This window comes from Zootoca vivipara, chromosome 12 (genome assembly GCF_965207765.1).
Source record: "Zootoca vivipara chromosome 12, rZooViv2.hap1.1, whole genome shotgun sequence".
Lineage (NCBI taxonomy): Eukaryota > Metazoa > Chordata > Lepidosauria > Squamata > Lacertidae > Zootoca > Zootoca vivipara.
In genome coordinates this window covers 38,213,201-38,230,558 of record NC_142595.1, presented here as the reverse complement: position 1 = coordinate 38,230,558, position 17,358 = coordinate 38,213,201, and the positions used below count along the sequence as shown (strand labels likewise).

General features: G+C 47.4%; 1 protein-coding gene across 1 annotated transcript; it reads left to right on the top strand.

Moving 5' to 3' along the window:
* The first annotated feature begins 1,342 nt into the window (after positions 1-1,342).
* Positions 1,343-17,015, top strand: DOC2A (double C2 domain alpha). Its single transcript, XM_035137111.2, has 11 exons — positions 1,343-1,453; positions 4,335-4,581; positions 9,918-9,997; positions 12,173-12,247; positions 13,026-13,135; positions 13,242-13,368; positions 14,178-14,237; positions 15,408-15,565; positions 15,934-16,015; positions 16,151-16,247; positions 16,587-17,015. The coding sequence occupies exons 2-11, from the start codon at positions 4,350-4,352 to the stop codon at positions 16,724-16,726; spliced, it is 1,161 nt and encodes a 386-aa protein (XP_034993002.2). The 5' UTR covers positions 1,343-1,453; positions 4,335-4,349; the 3' UTR covers positions 16,727-17,015.
* Positions 17,016-17,358: the final 343 nt, after the last annotated feature.

The following is a 17,358-nucleotide window of genomic DNA, read 5'->3' as shown; positions in this document are numbered from 1 at the left end:
AATATTTCCTGGTCTGGAGTAGGTCCAGGACAGGGTTGCCATAGTAACGGGGGAGGGAGGGAGGGGGGTGAGCAAAAAAACTTCAGTCCCCCAAAACTCAAGGGACGCGATAATGCCACGCAGCTTCAGTTATTTTAAAGGTCCTCCGGGCTGCATTTGCAACCTCACGACACAACCCACATAAAACGAAAATGGAGTGGCAAGCTAGGTAGAATTCACAGTCTTGGGGGGGGCACCCCCACCCATCTGGGGTGGGCAAGAACTTGTAGGTTGAGATGGCAGGACCATGGTCCAGGGCTTACTTCTTCGGAGAAACCCCCAGACCGGGTTTTAAAACATGCTTGGGTCAATGAATTGCTTCCATATACTTCCCGTCACTAACTTGCCCATACAGCTCCTGTGCCTGCTTGCCCTTTTGCCCAATTCTGGCATGGTTTTCTCCATGCCCAGGTTCAATACACACACACAACTTGTACAAACTGACCCACCATGGGGCACACAACACTCCCTCCCTCCCCATCCACCCTTGGAATTAAGCCAATGACTTTTCATCCTTTTACCCTGGCCCCAAACCTCTTGGGCCATCTCCCCACTGAATCACCCACACCTACAAACACACCACTTTTTCCTTTACTTTTCCCTGTACAGTGTCTTGCTGCAGGGTTCCATCCATTCGCCATACTTGCAAATACTCTTCTCTATCTTTCACACACACACACACACACACACTGAACACAAACACACAATTCCCACCCAGTCTGTCACATCAGACCCCTTCTCCTGTCTGTAGCCCATTCCTTCCCTAGACAATACATTGCATTGGTAGGTGTTTTAAACTGCATTTTCCATATGGTTTTGCAAAGCTTGTTAAAAAAAAAAAATAAAAAAAATCCCCACCTACCCTAAGACTAAAGCATATGATGGGACCAGGGCTTTTTAAAAAATGCAAAATTCTTCAACCTGTTATCTTTCCTTCCCCTTATTCACTATGTACACACTTAGGGGGAGATTTAGGATTCGTATATCCAACCCTTTACTTTCTGCTTAAATATTGCAGATCAGATATGCTTGTATCACCCCCTATTCCTATGTTATCAAGCCCCAATCTTTAGATCTGGTTATCAGATGCCAGATCACTCTCTCTGGGTGTAAATACATGCACAGACGTGCAGCCAGTTTTCTCTTGCTAGACACAGATAAAGTCAACCCTTCATCGTCTATCGAATCGAATCTATGTATTGCATATCAGATCTCTGCACCCTGCACCTCCCTTCGCCGCTTCTCCATTGTCTCCACCTCCCTGCCTGCAACCCCCCCTTCCCTTGCGCGCTCTCTCTCCTTCCCTCCCTCCCTCCCTCTCTCTCTAAGTCTCTGGGATCCCCCAATCGTCCGCCTCTCATTCGCTGCGCTATCCCCCTCCCCACCGTTACCTGTTGACAGGAGCAGCACCCAGGTAGGATTGGGGCAGAGGGTGGGGGGGGGAGGTTGGGGTCCCGTGGGTGTGAGGATAAGGTGCAGGCACTACTTTGGGGGAAGGTGGGGAGACAGTTGGGGGGGCAAGTTGGGGGAAAGAGGGTGAGCTGTGGGGTTCCAGGTTCTGGAGGAGTTTCTGAAGAAGTGGGGGAGTTGGAAGAGTTGCTTGAGAGGTCTTTTTGTGTATTGGGGGTGGGGGGCGCTAGTGCAATTGGGGGGGTTGGGGGGTAGAAAAGGCAGCTTCTAGGGGCAGTTTTTAGGGTGTGGGGCTGGTGAGATGGAATCACAGGGAAAGAGCAATTCAGGCATCTCTTTTGGAGTCCGGTGGGGAATTAAGGATGTATTTGGAAAGTGGGGGGGGAGAAGTGAAGGGGTAAATTGCTTAGAAGTGGGGTGGACGGTGTGGGGGAAGGGAATAAGTCAGGGGGGAGAGCAAGATGTTAGGTAATTACAGGTTATTTGCATTGATTTACATATCTGTGGGGCAGATCCTGGACAGGAAGATCAGAGGGCAATTCTGAGAGTAGGTGAAACTGATTGAGAATTGACGAGTGAAGAGAGAGAGAGAAAATCCACACAGACATAAAAGAAATAATAAAAAAGACAACTCAATTTAGCAAACTCGTTCTATTAAAATCGGTTAATAATCCAATACCAATTAATTAAAAATAACCCTCGCAGGAACGCCGGTCTCTAAAGGAACTGTCATATCAAAATGCCATTATGCTTCTGGCGATGCAATTTCCTTATTCAATTAGAATCGGCTCACTACCGCACGCACACACACACAAAAACACGCACACAAACACAACCCGGCACAGTAAATGAATTCTACAGCTTTTGCCTGTGTGTCTACGGAGTTGTAAATCTTCCTGCCTGGCCCATCGACGTTCCATTACAACATGACATCGATTTGTGAATGCTTCATTTAATGTCACTTCTAACACACTGTGGGGTTTCATAAAAACAAATAAAAAACAGAAGTCGCTCGCCATGCGAGCCTATATTGTCTACTCAGGAGTAAGCCCCACTGGGTTCAGTGAGACTTACTCCCAGGTAAGTATGTGCAGGATTGCAGCCTCAGTGCATGGATGGACCTCTGAAGAGCTCAGTTCTGATGCTTCAGAGGAGGGGAAAAGAGCCATCAGTTTTGCCCATTGAGCCTCACTCTGTAACTTTTGACTTTCAATAAAGGAACGTAAAACTCATTTTTTTAAAAAAGATTGACAGAAGAGAGCAGATTTCCTGCATAATGTGAACAGAATGCAACTGAAAGTTCTTCCTTGGTCTTTTCCAGCAAAAGAGAGAGAGAAATCCGCCATTAAGCTGAAGCATTCCTTTCAGTTTTACTGGGAAAGTTTCCCTTCTTTAGAGAATGGGAAGCATATAGAAAATGGGCACCAGCACAGATCTTTGTGTGGCTCAGTTGACACCTATAACGTGTGAAGGAAGGCGAAATGTGTGGCTCTCTAAACAAACATTGGACTCAGGAACCAGCTGTAAGGAATCAGAAATCAGCCTGCCTGGTTAGAAAAGGCCAACACATTTAAGGGCTCTCTCTTAGGGAAACTATTACTGGGGAAGGGTCACAGTCAAGGAGCATAAATTTACACTTGTTGTGAACAGAGAAAAATTCTCTCTCCCTCATAACACGTGAATTTGGGATTATCCAGTAAAATTGATGTGTAAAAGATCAGGGTACAGGAAACATTTCTTAACACGATGTGTAATTGGTTTATGGAATTTGCTGTCACAGGCTGTAGTGGTTGTGGTCTGGGGCTTAGATGGCTTTAAAGGGGGATGAGAAAATTTCATGGAGGGTGTCTATTGTTCCCTCTAATAGTTAACTCGGAATTGGAGCCACTGAGGATAGAGGGGGGATTTTCACATGCTTGCAGAAGTACCCCTACCAAAAAACTTTTGTGAAAATAAATAAATCCCTAGAGTGAGGGTGGGGAGGGCTTAAAACAACCCATTAAGGGCTGAACATGCTCAGTAGCCATGGAATTGTTGCTGTTGGCATCCTTCTGTCTCGAGAGACAATGGAGTGTGCCTTCAAACCGTTGCGCTAGGAGCTCCGAAGTGACCTCCCAGGAAACAAGCCTGAGCAGTGCATATGGAGGTCCTGGGCTGCCCCAGACGACAAGATCCCTCTGTTGGCCTCGATGATGTGGTCCAAAGGAAAGCAGGGCAATAGGTTTGGCACCAGCTTGGCTGCAGGAGTTGCCGGAAGGTGTACAAGGCACCACCCAACTGTCTTAGGGATTCCTTTCTGGATTTGTGTAGGGTTTACTCCCTAGCCTTTTCTTCTCCTGAAGACATCCTGCAAAGCAGCAGAGGTTTAGGATCAGAGCTTTTCTTCTTCTAGATGGGCTACCTTCCCAGGCTCAGAAAATCAGAGGGTAGAATGGAGTGCCCTGGTGGGAGGCATGGCTGGCTAGCGCCCTAAGCAGGAGTACTCTTGCTAGGTGACGATTCACTGGAACACTTTGCTGCACGTCCCATTCATTGATGGCTGTCAGTCAAGGTGGGCTAAATGGAACCACAATAGTCAGAGGAGGCACTATGCCCTTGACTACTACCTGCTAGGAGTTTGCTAAGGGTGCTGGGAATTGTAGCTCTGTGGTGGGTGAACCACAGTTCCCAGGATTCTGTGGGGGAAGTAATGTACTTTAAATACATGGTGTGCGCGCATCCTTCAACCGCTGCACAAACCTGGGCACACTTACCTGAGAGCGACGGCCCCATGAAGACTTACTTCTGAGTAATTAGACATAGGATTGTGTTCCACATCAGCCTACATCTGGTGCTCACGGTGGAATAATGAATCAAAATAAACATCTCTTTTCCATCCTCCACAGCTGACTGCACATCCAATGACCGTCCGACGTGGAGAACGTGCTCCAGTCCCTATCCGGGAACACATGGCCATTGATGTGTCCCCAGGGCCAATCCGGCCCATTGCCCAAATCTCTGCCTATTTCCCACATCCTGGGCTGGAGGGAGTGTTGGCGACACGAGACAGAATGAGGGGTCAAGGGGCTGCGGCCATGCCCCCTGGAACCGGGGAAGGAGAATCGGCGGACGGAGACGATTCTGATGAGAACAGTGAGTATGAACCCTCCCTTCCATGCCTTTGAAGGGGAGAGGACCCAGGTGTTCTGGATCAAACCATCTATTCATTCCATGGAGGGTGGAGAGGGGTGTAGGCAGACTCTCTCACACATGCAGGCTCTCTCTCTCTCTCTCTCTCTCTCTCTCTCTCTCTCTCTCTCTCTCTCTCTCTCTCTCTCTCTCTCTCTCTCACACACACACACACACACACACACACACACTGGTTGTCATCTTACGCACCAGCTCTCTTGCCTTTGCACATTTTTACAGCCACACAGGTGCATAAGAGAGAGTGGCTGCATACACACCACCTGCTTAATTACACTGAAACCCTCCCAAGAATCCTGGGATCTGTAGTTTGTTAAGGGTGCTGGGAACTGTAGCTCTGTGGCTTGAACTACAGTTCCCAGGATTCTTTGGGGGAAAGCCATGTGCTTTAAATGTTGAGTGAATGTGCAGCTAGTAGCTCTGCCTTACATGCATACGTACAGGCACAAATTCGAGAATTTTCACATTAAAATGTCCATAAATTTTTCACATACTGTCACCCAGCGCTTCACTGCAAGAGTCCTGCCATACACCCTTTTTATACCTCTATTTTTTCTCTCTCACACACTTACCAGTACCAGTACCAGTACCAGTCTTGCATTTTGTCACAATGCATTTCATGCAGCAGTTCTCAGAAACACCAAGCCTTTCAGATGATCTATACTTGCCTGCTCTCCCATATCACAAACACAAAAGTCCCACTCAGAAGGGGTGCCCCGTAGAACCTCCTTTACGTGTAGAGTCAATACATTGAGAGGGCTCTTGTGGCTAGCCCTGTTTTCACCACACAATGACTCAGCAATCATATCACCTGGCGGGAAAGTTCTCCCTTGCAGGCTCACTCACAGCCTTGCATGCAGACCCTCATTCTCCCTCCCTGCCTCCTTCTATACACACATCAAGACATTCCTGAGATACACGCAGTCCTGCGAGAGGAAGCCCCCCTGACCTTACTTCTGGACTTACCTCTGAAGATAGGGATGCGGGTGGCGCTGTGGTCTAAACCACTGAGCCTCTTGGGCTTGCTGATCAGAAGGTTGGCAGTTTGAATCCTCGCAACGGAGTGAGCTCCCGTTGCTCTGTCCCAGCTCCTGCCAACCTAGCAGTCCGAAAGCATGCCAGTGCAAGTAGATAAACAGGTACCACTGCGGAGGGAAGGTAATTGGCGTTTCCATGCACTCTGGCTTCTGTCACAGTGTCCCATTGTGCCAGAAGTGGTTTAGTCATGTTGGCCACATGACCTGGAAAGCTGTCTGTGGACAAACACCGGCTCCCCCGCCCTGGAAAGAGAGATGAGCGCCGCACCCCATAGTCACCTTTAACTGGACTTAACTGTCCAGAGGTCATTTACCTTTACCTTTTACATCTGAAGAAGCATGTGCTGAGATTCAGGCCAGGGTTTGAGATACTTCAATGCTCACATAGGTACACTCTTGGTACACTCACATAGGTACACACCTGTGCTCTTCTTCACACACAGGTTTGTGTTCTCTCTCTCTCTCAAACGTATACCTCCCCACAACTGTTTATCACAAACAACTTTTCTCAGTTCACACACAGGCAAAACTTCCAAATATTTGCCTTCATATCATTATAGGACTAGGAGTCCCCATCCATCGCAAAGATCCTATGGCGGTAAGGTTGGGGTCTGGACAACAGAAGTAATGCTCAAGTCAAGGGCTGGCAATCTTTCTTCAGCCTGAGGGCCACATTCACCTGTAAGCAGCCTACCAGGGGCTGTGTACCAGTGGCTACATGAGGCAACAGTTTGGCTGTTCCAGCCACATCACACAAAACACATGTATCTTTCCATCCTGGCCCCTGAGTTGCTATCTCAGTTCAAGGATACATTCCAGCCAGGCAAAAGCAGGATGGGCTGGGGAAAGTGTGATCTTGGGAGACGGGGCTTAGCCTGGGAAGTGTCCCGAGGGCCAGACAGCGCAGCCTGGAGGGCCACCGTTTGTTTATTTATTGAATTTGTATACTGGCCTTCATCCGTAGATTTCAGGGAGGATCGCAACATAAAAAAGCAAGGTAAAAACACAATACATAATAAAAACAAGAGCAAACAACAGCACAAACCAATACCCCCCCCCCATGCACCTAGGCCTGAGGTTCCCCAGCCCCTTAGTGGTTAAGCCTGCCAGAGAAATTTGGCTTTGTTTAAGTAACAGCACAGGTGATGTGTTGCCATAGGAATTAACGGTTGGAGAGCCTTCTGAGTCTCTGTAAGAACATTTTGTGTGCATCCCCCCCCCCCCCCCGACCTAGAAGTCTTGATGGGGGAGCAAGATCCACTGCAGTGTTAAAGCTGTGAATCGTGGGGCAAACCTTGGTTCTGAGTCAGACGAGATCTACACCACGAGCCCCGGTTGGGACAACATCTGAGCGAAACCAAAGCTTAGTTCGGTGCAGCAGAATAGCAGAAAGAGCTGGGTGGAGCCAAGCAGCTGCAATCTCCTCTCTCAGTCGGCAGCACAGTTGTCCGTTTGCACTAAGCCGAGACTTGGCTTAGCATGACAAGCAAGCGAGGCCACCATGCCACCACGTTGTACACACCACAGCCCCAGCAGTCATCGAGAAGCACTCTGGTGCAGACAGCAGAAGCTTTTTGCTCCCATATGGTGCCGATTCACAAGAGACGCACACAGAGATGCACGAAGGAACACAGTCACACACTTCTGGGGACAAACTCGCACATAACAAATGGCTCGCTCAGCCACCTTCCCTAACGAAAACAAACCCACACAAACTGACAGCCTCACTAACACAACAGCCTGCCTTTAAGAGAGAGGCAGTTTCGTATTCTCGTCTACGCATGTGCACACAACACCCTTGCACGCAAGCAAGCTCATAGAGTTGCGTGTGTAATTACACACACCAGAAAGGAGGGAGGGAAGGAAAGGCGGAGGGGTGGAAGGATGAATGGATTGGGGTGGTGGTGGTAAGGGAGAGCCAGAGTGGAGGAAGACAGAAAGGAAGATGGATAGATCAAGGCAGAGGGATGGATGGATGGATGGATGGATGGATGGAGAAGGACAGAAAGGTAAAATGTCAATGCCAAAGGATGGATGGATTTGGATGGACAGAAAGCAATTTATGAACCAGTGCAAGTAAAGATGCGCCCAGATGGAAAAAAGCAGGGACAAATCTGTAGGTGGACTGACACATAAGGCCATTTTACACAGTCTTCCAACCATGCAGCCTGGCTGCGTAAGTGGGGGAGCAGCAGGATTGCACTGCTCTCCCTCTTCCCCATCTCCATGTGTTCCCCAGCTCTGCACAGAGCTACAAGTGTACCACTTGCACACCACACAGGCTCTCTGTCCATGCAGCCTGCTTTTCTTTTGACTGTGCGGGGAGCACTTGTGCATGTACGACTTGCCCGCATGTAGGCTGTTCTGTGTACCCAGAACTGAGGTATACAGTGGCTGGAAATGCAGACAAAAGCATGGTCCTCTTCTGCCTCCACGCATTTCGACTTTGTGGGTGGAAAACTGTGTGCGAAAGGGATCTGCGGCTAAAGACCAATAACGTATGTAAGATGCATGGAGTAGGTAGACGCCTACTTTTTTGTCACACTAGGTTTCTACCCTAGAATATATGGAGTTGTAACAATGCCTTTGAGCATGTGGAGAGCACAGAGCACAGAACCTTGAGTACCTACAGCTGCTCCCCATTCACCTGAGATCAGAAGGTAGGCCATGCAGGTTCAAAGGGTGTGCCCAGGCAAGATCCAACTCTGTTCTCAGAGATCTGCCCTGGTTGCTGATTTCATACCAGGCCAGGTTCAAGGTGTTAGTATTAGTATACAAAGCCCTTAACAACTTGCTTTACCTATGAGATCCCTTTACCCCACATATTCCCACTCAGCCACTTCAATTGGTGGAATTGGCACAGCTACAGGTGCCACAGAACACCCATTCAGCAGGGGTAAGAATTCTATCGTTTATTGCACTTTGGAACTCCCCGTCTTTTGAGATCAAGCAGGTGCCTTCACTGTACACTTTTCGGCACCTGCTAAAAACATTCTTGCTTAGACAAGCCTACCCAGATGCTTAGAAAGCGGAGGTAATTTTAATCTCTTTCAGTATTTTAACTTTTGTATGTTTTAAAGCAGGGTTGTGAATTTTTCTCCATTATCTTCTTGTAGACTGCTTTGAGGGTTGTTGTTGTTTTTACATACAAGTACTGTATAAATTTTATTAAATAAATAAATTAATAATAATAATAATAATAATTTAATAATAATAATTAATAATTAATAATAATAATAATGGGTTTCCCCAGCCACTCTGGGCGGCTTCCAACAGACATGAAAATACAATAATTTATTAACCATTAAAAGCTTCCCTAAATAGAGCTGCCTTCAGATGTCCTCTAAAAGTCTGGTAGTTGTTTTTCTCTTTGAAATCTGGTGGGAGGGCGTTCCACAGGGCGGGTGCCACTACCGAGAAAGCCCTCTGCCTGGTTCCCTGTAGCTTGGCTTCTCGCAACGAGGGAACCACCAGAAGGCCCTCGGCGCTGGACCTCAGTGTCCGGGCAGAACGATGGGGGTGGAGGCACTCCTTCAGGTATACTGGACCGAGGCCATTTAGGGCTTTAAAGGTCAGCACCAACACTTTGAATTGTGCTCGGAAACGACCTGGGAGCCACTGTAGGTCTTTCAAGACCAGTGTTACGTGGTCTTGCTAAGAACCTTCCATTGCTGTAAAAACAAAAAGAACATGCACCCGCGCACACACACACACCACTTTTCCTAGACCTGATGGTTGTAAAGACGGAATCAGAACTATATGGATTATGCCTGATAAAGTATACCAATGGGAAGGGAGTTCAGCAGGGTTTACAGTACTCAGGATATAGGGCTCTGATGCACTGCTCAGCCCCTTTGATTCTCTCCTCCCCTGAGCAGAAGCAAAATAAATTATGCATACTTAGGTAAATTGGCCTAACTGGCATGATTTATGCAGGTCGCAGCATAACGTCCCAGTTTTATTAGTGCCTGGGTTTCTGGGAGAGGTGGGGTTTCGATTTTTTTTTTCCGATCTCAGAGAAAACAGCTGCATCTATATGCCAGCTGGCTGACAGATGACTTCTACAGAAACCTATAATGGTGAGCAGTGCAGAAAGGTCGACAGGTAATATAGGCAGATGGAGGGAGCTCAATATGCAGGCAGATTGTGAGTAGGATTACAAGGAAGTGAGAGGGAAAAGAAAATTCATATGCAACTGACTGATTCCCTTTCTTCATTCTGTTTGGCACCCAATTCCTTTACTAGCATCGCTTGGGACCCTTGAATTTGACATTCTCTATGATCCCGGAAACTGCACCCTTGACTGCACCATCCTACGGGCCAAGGTAATGATGGCAATCTGGCAAAGTGCCCCAAAAACAACCGCTCTCCTGCTCTCCTGCAAATGGATGATGCCTTTTGATTCCGACCCGCAGGCTTTCTGCATTCTGTGTCTCGTTTTCACAACAAAGGGACATGATTTAATAAGAGAGGCCACACAAGGAGGGAAAATCTCATTACGGAGCCAGCGCTGCTCATTTTCAGTCTGTTTCTTTTCTCTTGCCTGCATTTCAACCAGTTCCTTTTCCTCCAAGCCTCTGGAAAGCAGAGAGGCTCACTCAAAGGCCCACCTCTCTCACACAAACCCCTGTGGGCTTCAGCTGGCTCTGTTTGCACAGCCCCTACCCTCACATACATGCCAACAAACACAAGCCCATTCTCCCCTGCCAGCTGGTGGGCTTGCAGCATCTTCAAGCACCTCGGCGACGTGCCAGGCAACCGGGTATCCGCAGGCATCTGGGGTTGCCGTGGCAACAGAGAAGGGATGGGGAAAGCAAGGGAAACAATGCGGCAGTTCAGAACCACAGCAAAAGTAACGCTTGCCCTCCATCATCATTACCCAGAGCCCCACCACCACACCTCAGGCTCCCTTCCCCCCCCCCCCCATGATTGATGACCATTAATCCCACCCCACATACCTTTCTCTTCTCTCTTTGCTCCCCCAGCTTGCAGGGGCTTCCTCCCAAACTATTCCGGGTGTGTTAACATGATGTGTTTTTTGTTTTTCCTGCCTTATATATAACTGGAAGTGCCATTTTCCCTGTGGCAATCCTTCAATGAAACCAATTTAGCTTGATGCTTTAGCAGCGGCTCTGAACAGTGTTTAAGAAATCACAGCACGGACCATTCCAACACTCAGAATAATTTATTTTAGCCACAAGTGGCGTTGAGCCTGTGTTCCCTTCAATAAAGGCAAGCCGACACTTTTATGAGGATTATTCAAGAAGGCCTCTCTGCCCGAACACTTGTCTCGTCCCACAGATTCTGCAAAGCTCACTGCTTTTGAAGAGTGTCTAAAAACTTCCATTGGCTCAGAAGGCAGCAACCAGCTTATTATCTAGGGCAGGCATAGGCAAACCCAGCCCTCCAGATGTCTTGGGACTACAACTCCCATCATCCCTAGTTAACAGGACCAGTGGTCAGGGATGATGGGAGTTGTAGTCCCAAAACATCTGGAGGGCCAAGTTTGCCTATGCCTGATCTAGGTTGAGGTGCCCAGAGCAGAATCTTCTTTTTTCTTTGGTGATCACTCGTAGCCGAGTAAGATTGTCTTCCATAAACACGGTTCTAACAATGGGTCCGTAAGTGACTGTGGAGGCCAATTCTGGATCCACATGTCCTTCCACAGTGGGGACATTGGTTTCCATGCAGGAGTTGATCACGGTGTGGATTTGCCAAGCGTGCCTTCCTCTTAGCACGTTTCTCCCTTATACCAGTGCTATATCCATATCACTGGCTCCCTATTCATTTGCAGGCTTGAGTGCAAGTCTTAACCTTTAAGTCCCTAAATCAGCATTGGGGTGAGGGCACAGATACTCCCATCTCTGCTGTACCTGCAGTTGGGATTCCCTCATCCCCTCCTGCTTGGCCCTGTGGCTCAGCAACTGAAACCCTGATCTCTGTCCCTTACCCTGGTATCTGAAATACAGTGGAAGAGAAGGACACCAGGCAAAGCTAAGTTTTGGGTGGCCCATAAGACCACCTCATTGCTTGCTTTTAGTCAAGCAGCAGAGACCTGACTTCTTAAGCATTTGTATGGATGGGGATAATCCTTTGCATTACTGATTTGGCTTCGGCTTGAGGTATCAGCTAATTTATTTAAAAAAATATATCTATCTGCTACAGGTTTCCTTTGCTGTTGCTTGTGCTTTGGTCATTTCTATTTCATCGTTATGTTAACAACCTCCGAGGTCTGTCCATGGAAAGGTGGGATGTTAGCCATGACATTCAAAACACTTATACTGTAAGTCAAGATATGCAGTAGAAACACTGTGCATAAGGTCAAGACAAGGGCCACACTTCTTCCCGCTTCTGTGTAGGAATGTGGTCCATGTGTGCAACAGTCTAAGGACTGCGTGTCTGAGGAAAAAAGCATGGAGCATTCTCTTGAGATGTTAATGAAATGTATAATGACAATATTTTGTTTAAAGGGGAGCTGATCACTGTCTTCTTATTCTCAGGGTCTGAAACCGATGGATTTCAACGGCCTGGCTGACCCCTATGTCAAACTGCACCTTCTGCCCGGAGCCTGCAAGGTAAACATGGCTTCAGATTCGCCTCCACTTCCACTGTCTCACAGTTCCTGAGCCTAGCACTATCCAATATACACATGCACAGCTACCACCACCAAGAAGCCATGCAGAGAAAAGATGAGGTGTGTAACCAAGCTGGAGATATTGTGTCCCTATAGAACAGGAGGAAGGCAGTGTTTCTCAGGCCCCATCAGCGCCAAACATTTCAAGCAGTATCGTACCATTTTATACAGTCTTCACTTCCCCCAAAGAATCCTGAAAACTGTAGTTATGGGTACTGAGCGATGTTAGGTGACCCCCGTTCCCCTCACAGAGCTACAATTCCCAGAGTTCACTTACTGTAACTCATGCATCTATACCTCCGGTAGGTTCTGCTCCCAGGTCAACACTGAGCAGCGACAAATAGGTTGAAGGACAGTTCCTCCCTGTTTCTTTGTAGCTAGGCAGAGGAACTCATGCAGCCGGCCACTCTCTCTAACATACTGGGAGAAAAAGATGGAGCAAGCCAGAGCCACGCACCTCAGTAAACTAAGCCACATCAGGCAAATATGAGAAACCAGACTATTCTATTGCAGGCTCTTTAAAATACACTCAGTAAAGCATAGTTTGGAAAAGGGGCTATCTGTAATTATCAGGAGAGAATAAATAGAAAGACATTGATAATTCCATGCCACCATTCTCCTGTTTCCAGCCTAGGAAACAGGTAAGCCTCTGGTCTTACTAGAATATTTTCTTCCATGCCAATGCCTCCCCGTCCCCCCAAAAACCTTATCCTCTCCAGGCGAACAAACTGAAAACACGAACCCAGCACAACACTCTCAACCCTGTGTGGAATGAGGCTCTGACTTACAATGGAATAACAGCTGAGGATATGGCCCGGAAAACTCTGCGGTAAGAACGCTGGCTTAGAATCCCAATCTACAGGGCCCTCTTCCATTCCCATGCTCCCTTTGGCATTCACACCCTTGGATCCTTTTTCTCTCTTTCTGCTTCCCAGAATCTCCGTCTGCGATGAGGACAAACTGACCCACAACGAGTTCATTGGAGAGACCCGGGTGCCCCTGAGGCGCCTCCGGCCTGGCCAGAAGAGACACTTCAATCTCTGCTTGGAAAGACAACAGCCAGTGAGAGTTGAGCATAAGCGGGTTGCATATCTCAAAATGAGCCAGGAATCAGGATCTATTGGTTTATTTTATGAATTGATAAGGACCCTCAAGCACATCCTCTAGCTGCTTGTCCCCCTGTCCCAATCCCCACTAACAGCTCACGGGCCCTCCTCTCCCTGGGACCTGCCTGAGTTTCTCCCCTGCTCTGCCAAACTCAGTGCTTTCTGCCGATCACCAGCATCTCACAACTTATTCTTCTTCGTCAGCAGCAGTTGTAATAGTTGTGAACACTTAATGGCATAAAAAACCCAGCTAACTCACAAGCGGAGGTGAAAAGACTTGTAGGCAGCAACTTGTCTGTAGCATATTTTATGCACATGATTTTTGTGAAAGAGAGGAGATAATTTGGGATTTTGAGTGGTGAGGGCGGGTCTCCTTGCTGTTCCCCAGTGACCAATACAAGCAAAATACGGCACCTTACTAGCAAGTGTGCAGTTCCATTCTAAAATTTAATACTTTTCACAGAATTCAGATTTTATGGGTGTAGTAAATTAACACACCTCTATCTTGTCACTGATTCCACCCACCCACCCCATGCACCGGATATATTGCATTTTGATTCTATTGGGTTAATCCCTTATGCCTACAATCCATCATACTTGTGTAGCAGTCTGTACTTCCAAATGTCAAGGGAGTTTTTCTTCTCCCTCCTCTGTGCACTTGCTCACTCACTCTGTCCCTTGACTCTTCCAACTTTGCTCATGTTTCTGTTTGGAAGAGCAGGGAAAACAGATTGTTTTTTCCTCCATCCTCACTTCCCTCAACAGCTGGCATCCCCTTCTTCCATGACAGCAGCTCTGCGTGGCATCTCCTGTTACCTGAGAGAGGTGAGAGCGTATTCCCGCCCCCTTCCTATTCCTAGCATTATAAAACCTGCCTGTAGTTTAAGAGTGAGGAACCTGAGGGCCACATTTTTCAGCCTGAGGGCCACATTCTCTTCTAGACAACCTTTGAGGAGGTTACGTGCCAATGGTGGGTGGGACCAGAGCTAAAAGTGGACAGAGAAACAAATGTGAATTTTACCTCTGTACAGTTTCAACACACACACACACACACACACACACACACACACACACACACACACACACCCTTTTTACCCTCAATCTGAGCAAGCAGGAACCATTATCTGAGTTCAAGGACTTATTCCAGCCAGGCAAAAACACCCAAGGAAGATGCAAATCAGGGGTGGGAATACTGCCACCACCACAAGTACTGGCCAAATCCCAGCTAGACCAATGTAAAGTATCTCTTGATACAATTTATTTATATAATTAGGGCCCAGAACTTAAGGCTGCCAAGCAGGCTCTTTCCCCCAAATATTATTCAGCAGTGAAGAGAAGCTGTATGGTCCACTGGTGCAAAGTGATTACAATGTTGGGCTAGGAGTCGAGGGCCCCAGTATTTTAATTCCAATTTCAACCGTTTAATAATAAAATTATCATGGAGGAGACTTCCAGTCAACACCTCTCAACCTAAGCTACCTCACAGGGTTGTTGTGAGGAGAAAAAGCGGTGGGGGGGGGGGTAGGGTAAACATGTACTTTGGTTATTTTTAGTATTTTACCCTGCTATCATGCTCACCCTCAAACACATCTTTCTTCTAAACCACTTCAGAGGTTTATTATTATTAATTACTACTACTACTACTACTACTACTACTACTACTACTACTACTACTACAGTCAAGTGGTATATTCATTTTGTGACATAAATAAATAGGGTTGAGTCAGAAATAAGTTGCCAGTCTGAAATTTTGGGCAAGCGGATAGCGGGCCTGACAGGATAGAGGATCAAGTCAATGTTAGCAGGCAATGTGCCATGGAAATGCCAAGGATGGGTGAAGGAGGCCCAAGAGGCCCTCTGAAGCCTTAACCTGGGGTGTCAAAATGCCCAGGTTGCCCAGCCCTGACAGGCTGCAATGGTTTGTTTTTGGGAGGCTGCTGGGTGGATATTTTGCACAAAAGCACTCCATGCTCTTTCTTTTTCCTCACTCCATAGCTAGAACCCCCAGCCGGCTGGGCCCTGGAAGAAAGGGGTCGTATCCTGCTCGCCCTTACGTACATCTCTGAGCGCCGTGGATTGGTGGTGTCTATTCTTCGCTGTGCCCACTTAGCTGCCATGGATGTGTGTGGATACTCAGACCCTTATGTAAAAACGTGAGGAATTGCACTTACAACTTGGCCCTAAGAGAGAGGCCTACCCTTTGCCTTAGCCTGCAGGCATATGCAGAAGACTAAAAGAAAAAGGAAGTCCCATTTTTAGGAAAGCTTTCAGGGATTGTTTTTAACGACCCTGGAATTAACTTTGTTATAATGCTGTGTCTGTGTAGTCATTTTGCATTTTCTTCTATATTTCCGGCGTTTGGAGTTTACAATATAATGTTCTGCAGCTGTACGGTGGTGGTTTTTAGCACTTGCATGCAGAATTTTAAGGGTGGCTCGCAGCCTTTTGGGGGAAGGAGACAGAAAGGAAGACGACAAATAGTCTAGACAAACAGGCTCACTCCCCGTTGCTGTTTTGGCAGGTACCTGAGGCCAGACGTAGAGAAGAAGTCAAAGCATAAAACAACCGTGAAGAAGAAGACGCTGAACCCAGAATATAATGAGGTGAAGAAAGGAGGACGAGTGAAGTAACTGCATGTTCTGGGACTTGGGAGGCACAGTCGGAGCGGGGGGGGGAGATTGAAGAGCCAACATGCTTCAATAATTCTAATTTTGTCTCTTTTCTGTGCCCCACAACAGGACTTTTTCTATGAGATCGAACAGTCAGATCTTGGTCAGAAATCCCTGGAGATAACAGTTTGGGATTACGACATTGGGAAATCTAACGACTTCATTGGTGAGAAGAGCAAAGGGAGGAGGTGGCTGGGTTACAAAATGTGGGTATGCCTTCTGGGACCCTCGACCAACGTCATAGATTTATAAAGTGGCTCTCAAGGGGCTGTGGAAACTGCCATTTCCTGTGGGCGGCTGTCTCTATGGATAATATTTGCAGATGCCTCACCAAATTAAAGCTCCCAAAATTCTTTGCTAGAGAAGCCACACCACCAAAACTGGTATAAAACAGATAGAGGCATGCCCACTATTTCACAGGATGTCCCACGAGGGGGATCCCTGTGCTTCAGGGTAAAAGGCGCTATTTGCAAACATCAAGAACCAATTTATCTTTCTTTTACAGGTGGGGTGACCCTCGGTCTAGGGGCCCCTGGAGAATGCCGACAGCACTGGCTCTCATGCCTTCAGACCCCCGACTGCCGCCTTGAGCACTGGCACACGCTCACCAACGAGCTCCCAGACTCCTCCACTTTTGGCCCCTGAGAAGCCACCTCGATTGCCTATATAAAGTTGCATCCTCCCACCCTGCCTGCCTGCCAAAAAAAGGGAGGGGCACAGCACCAGGGGCCCCTCCTTTGCACGAGGACGTTTGCACGTTTTGAAAATTTCTTGTCGTTGGTGTCCATTTATATTACGCTCTAGGGAAGGGCTTAAATGGAATGAATCGCCTCTTCTGGTTCCGTGTGTTTTAAGGCATTGGGAAGTGGGAGGTGGTCATAGCAGAGTGGAGGAGCCAAGGAAGAACAGGAGGAGCCCAGGAAGCCGCTTGTAGAAAAAGAATTTGAATCAATGAAAAGTCACAGAAATAATTATCCGTCATCTTCCTCTCTTAACACCTGTCTTTCCAAGCTGCCCATCGCTCTGAAATCCCACTACTTTCAAACCAAGGCTTAGCTTGGATTTTAAAGGACAAGATATTTGCTGGCACACAAAATTTGAAGCATCGGTTTAGATTGCTTTTTCTTTTTTAAAGCATGTTAAAAACCCACTTGCCCATATGGAATTTCTTTCAGCGGTCCAAAATAGCTTTCCCTCTTCTTTCCACACCAGCTCCTTTCTCTACTCAACTTAACATCAGAGTGCCAAATACAATTTATACTCCTGAACTGCTGGAG

What these genes read in the sequence shown, in the direction of transcription:
- DOC2A (XM_035137111.2), top strand. Translation starts at nt 4,350, where the DNA reads ATGACCGTCCGACGTGGAGAACGTGCTCCAGTCCCTATCCGGGAACAC. An exon ending in TTCTGCCCGGAGCCTGCAAG is followed by an intron (nt 12,248 to 13,025) that starts GTAAACATGGCT and finishes TATCCTCTCCAG; the next exon opens with GCGAACAAACTGAAAACACG. An exon ending in TGAACCCAGAATATAATGAG is followed by an intron (nt 16,016 to 16,150) that starts GTGAAGAAAGGA and finishes GCCCCACAACAG; the next exon opens with GACTTTTTCTATGAGATCGA.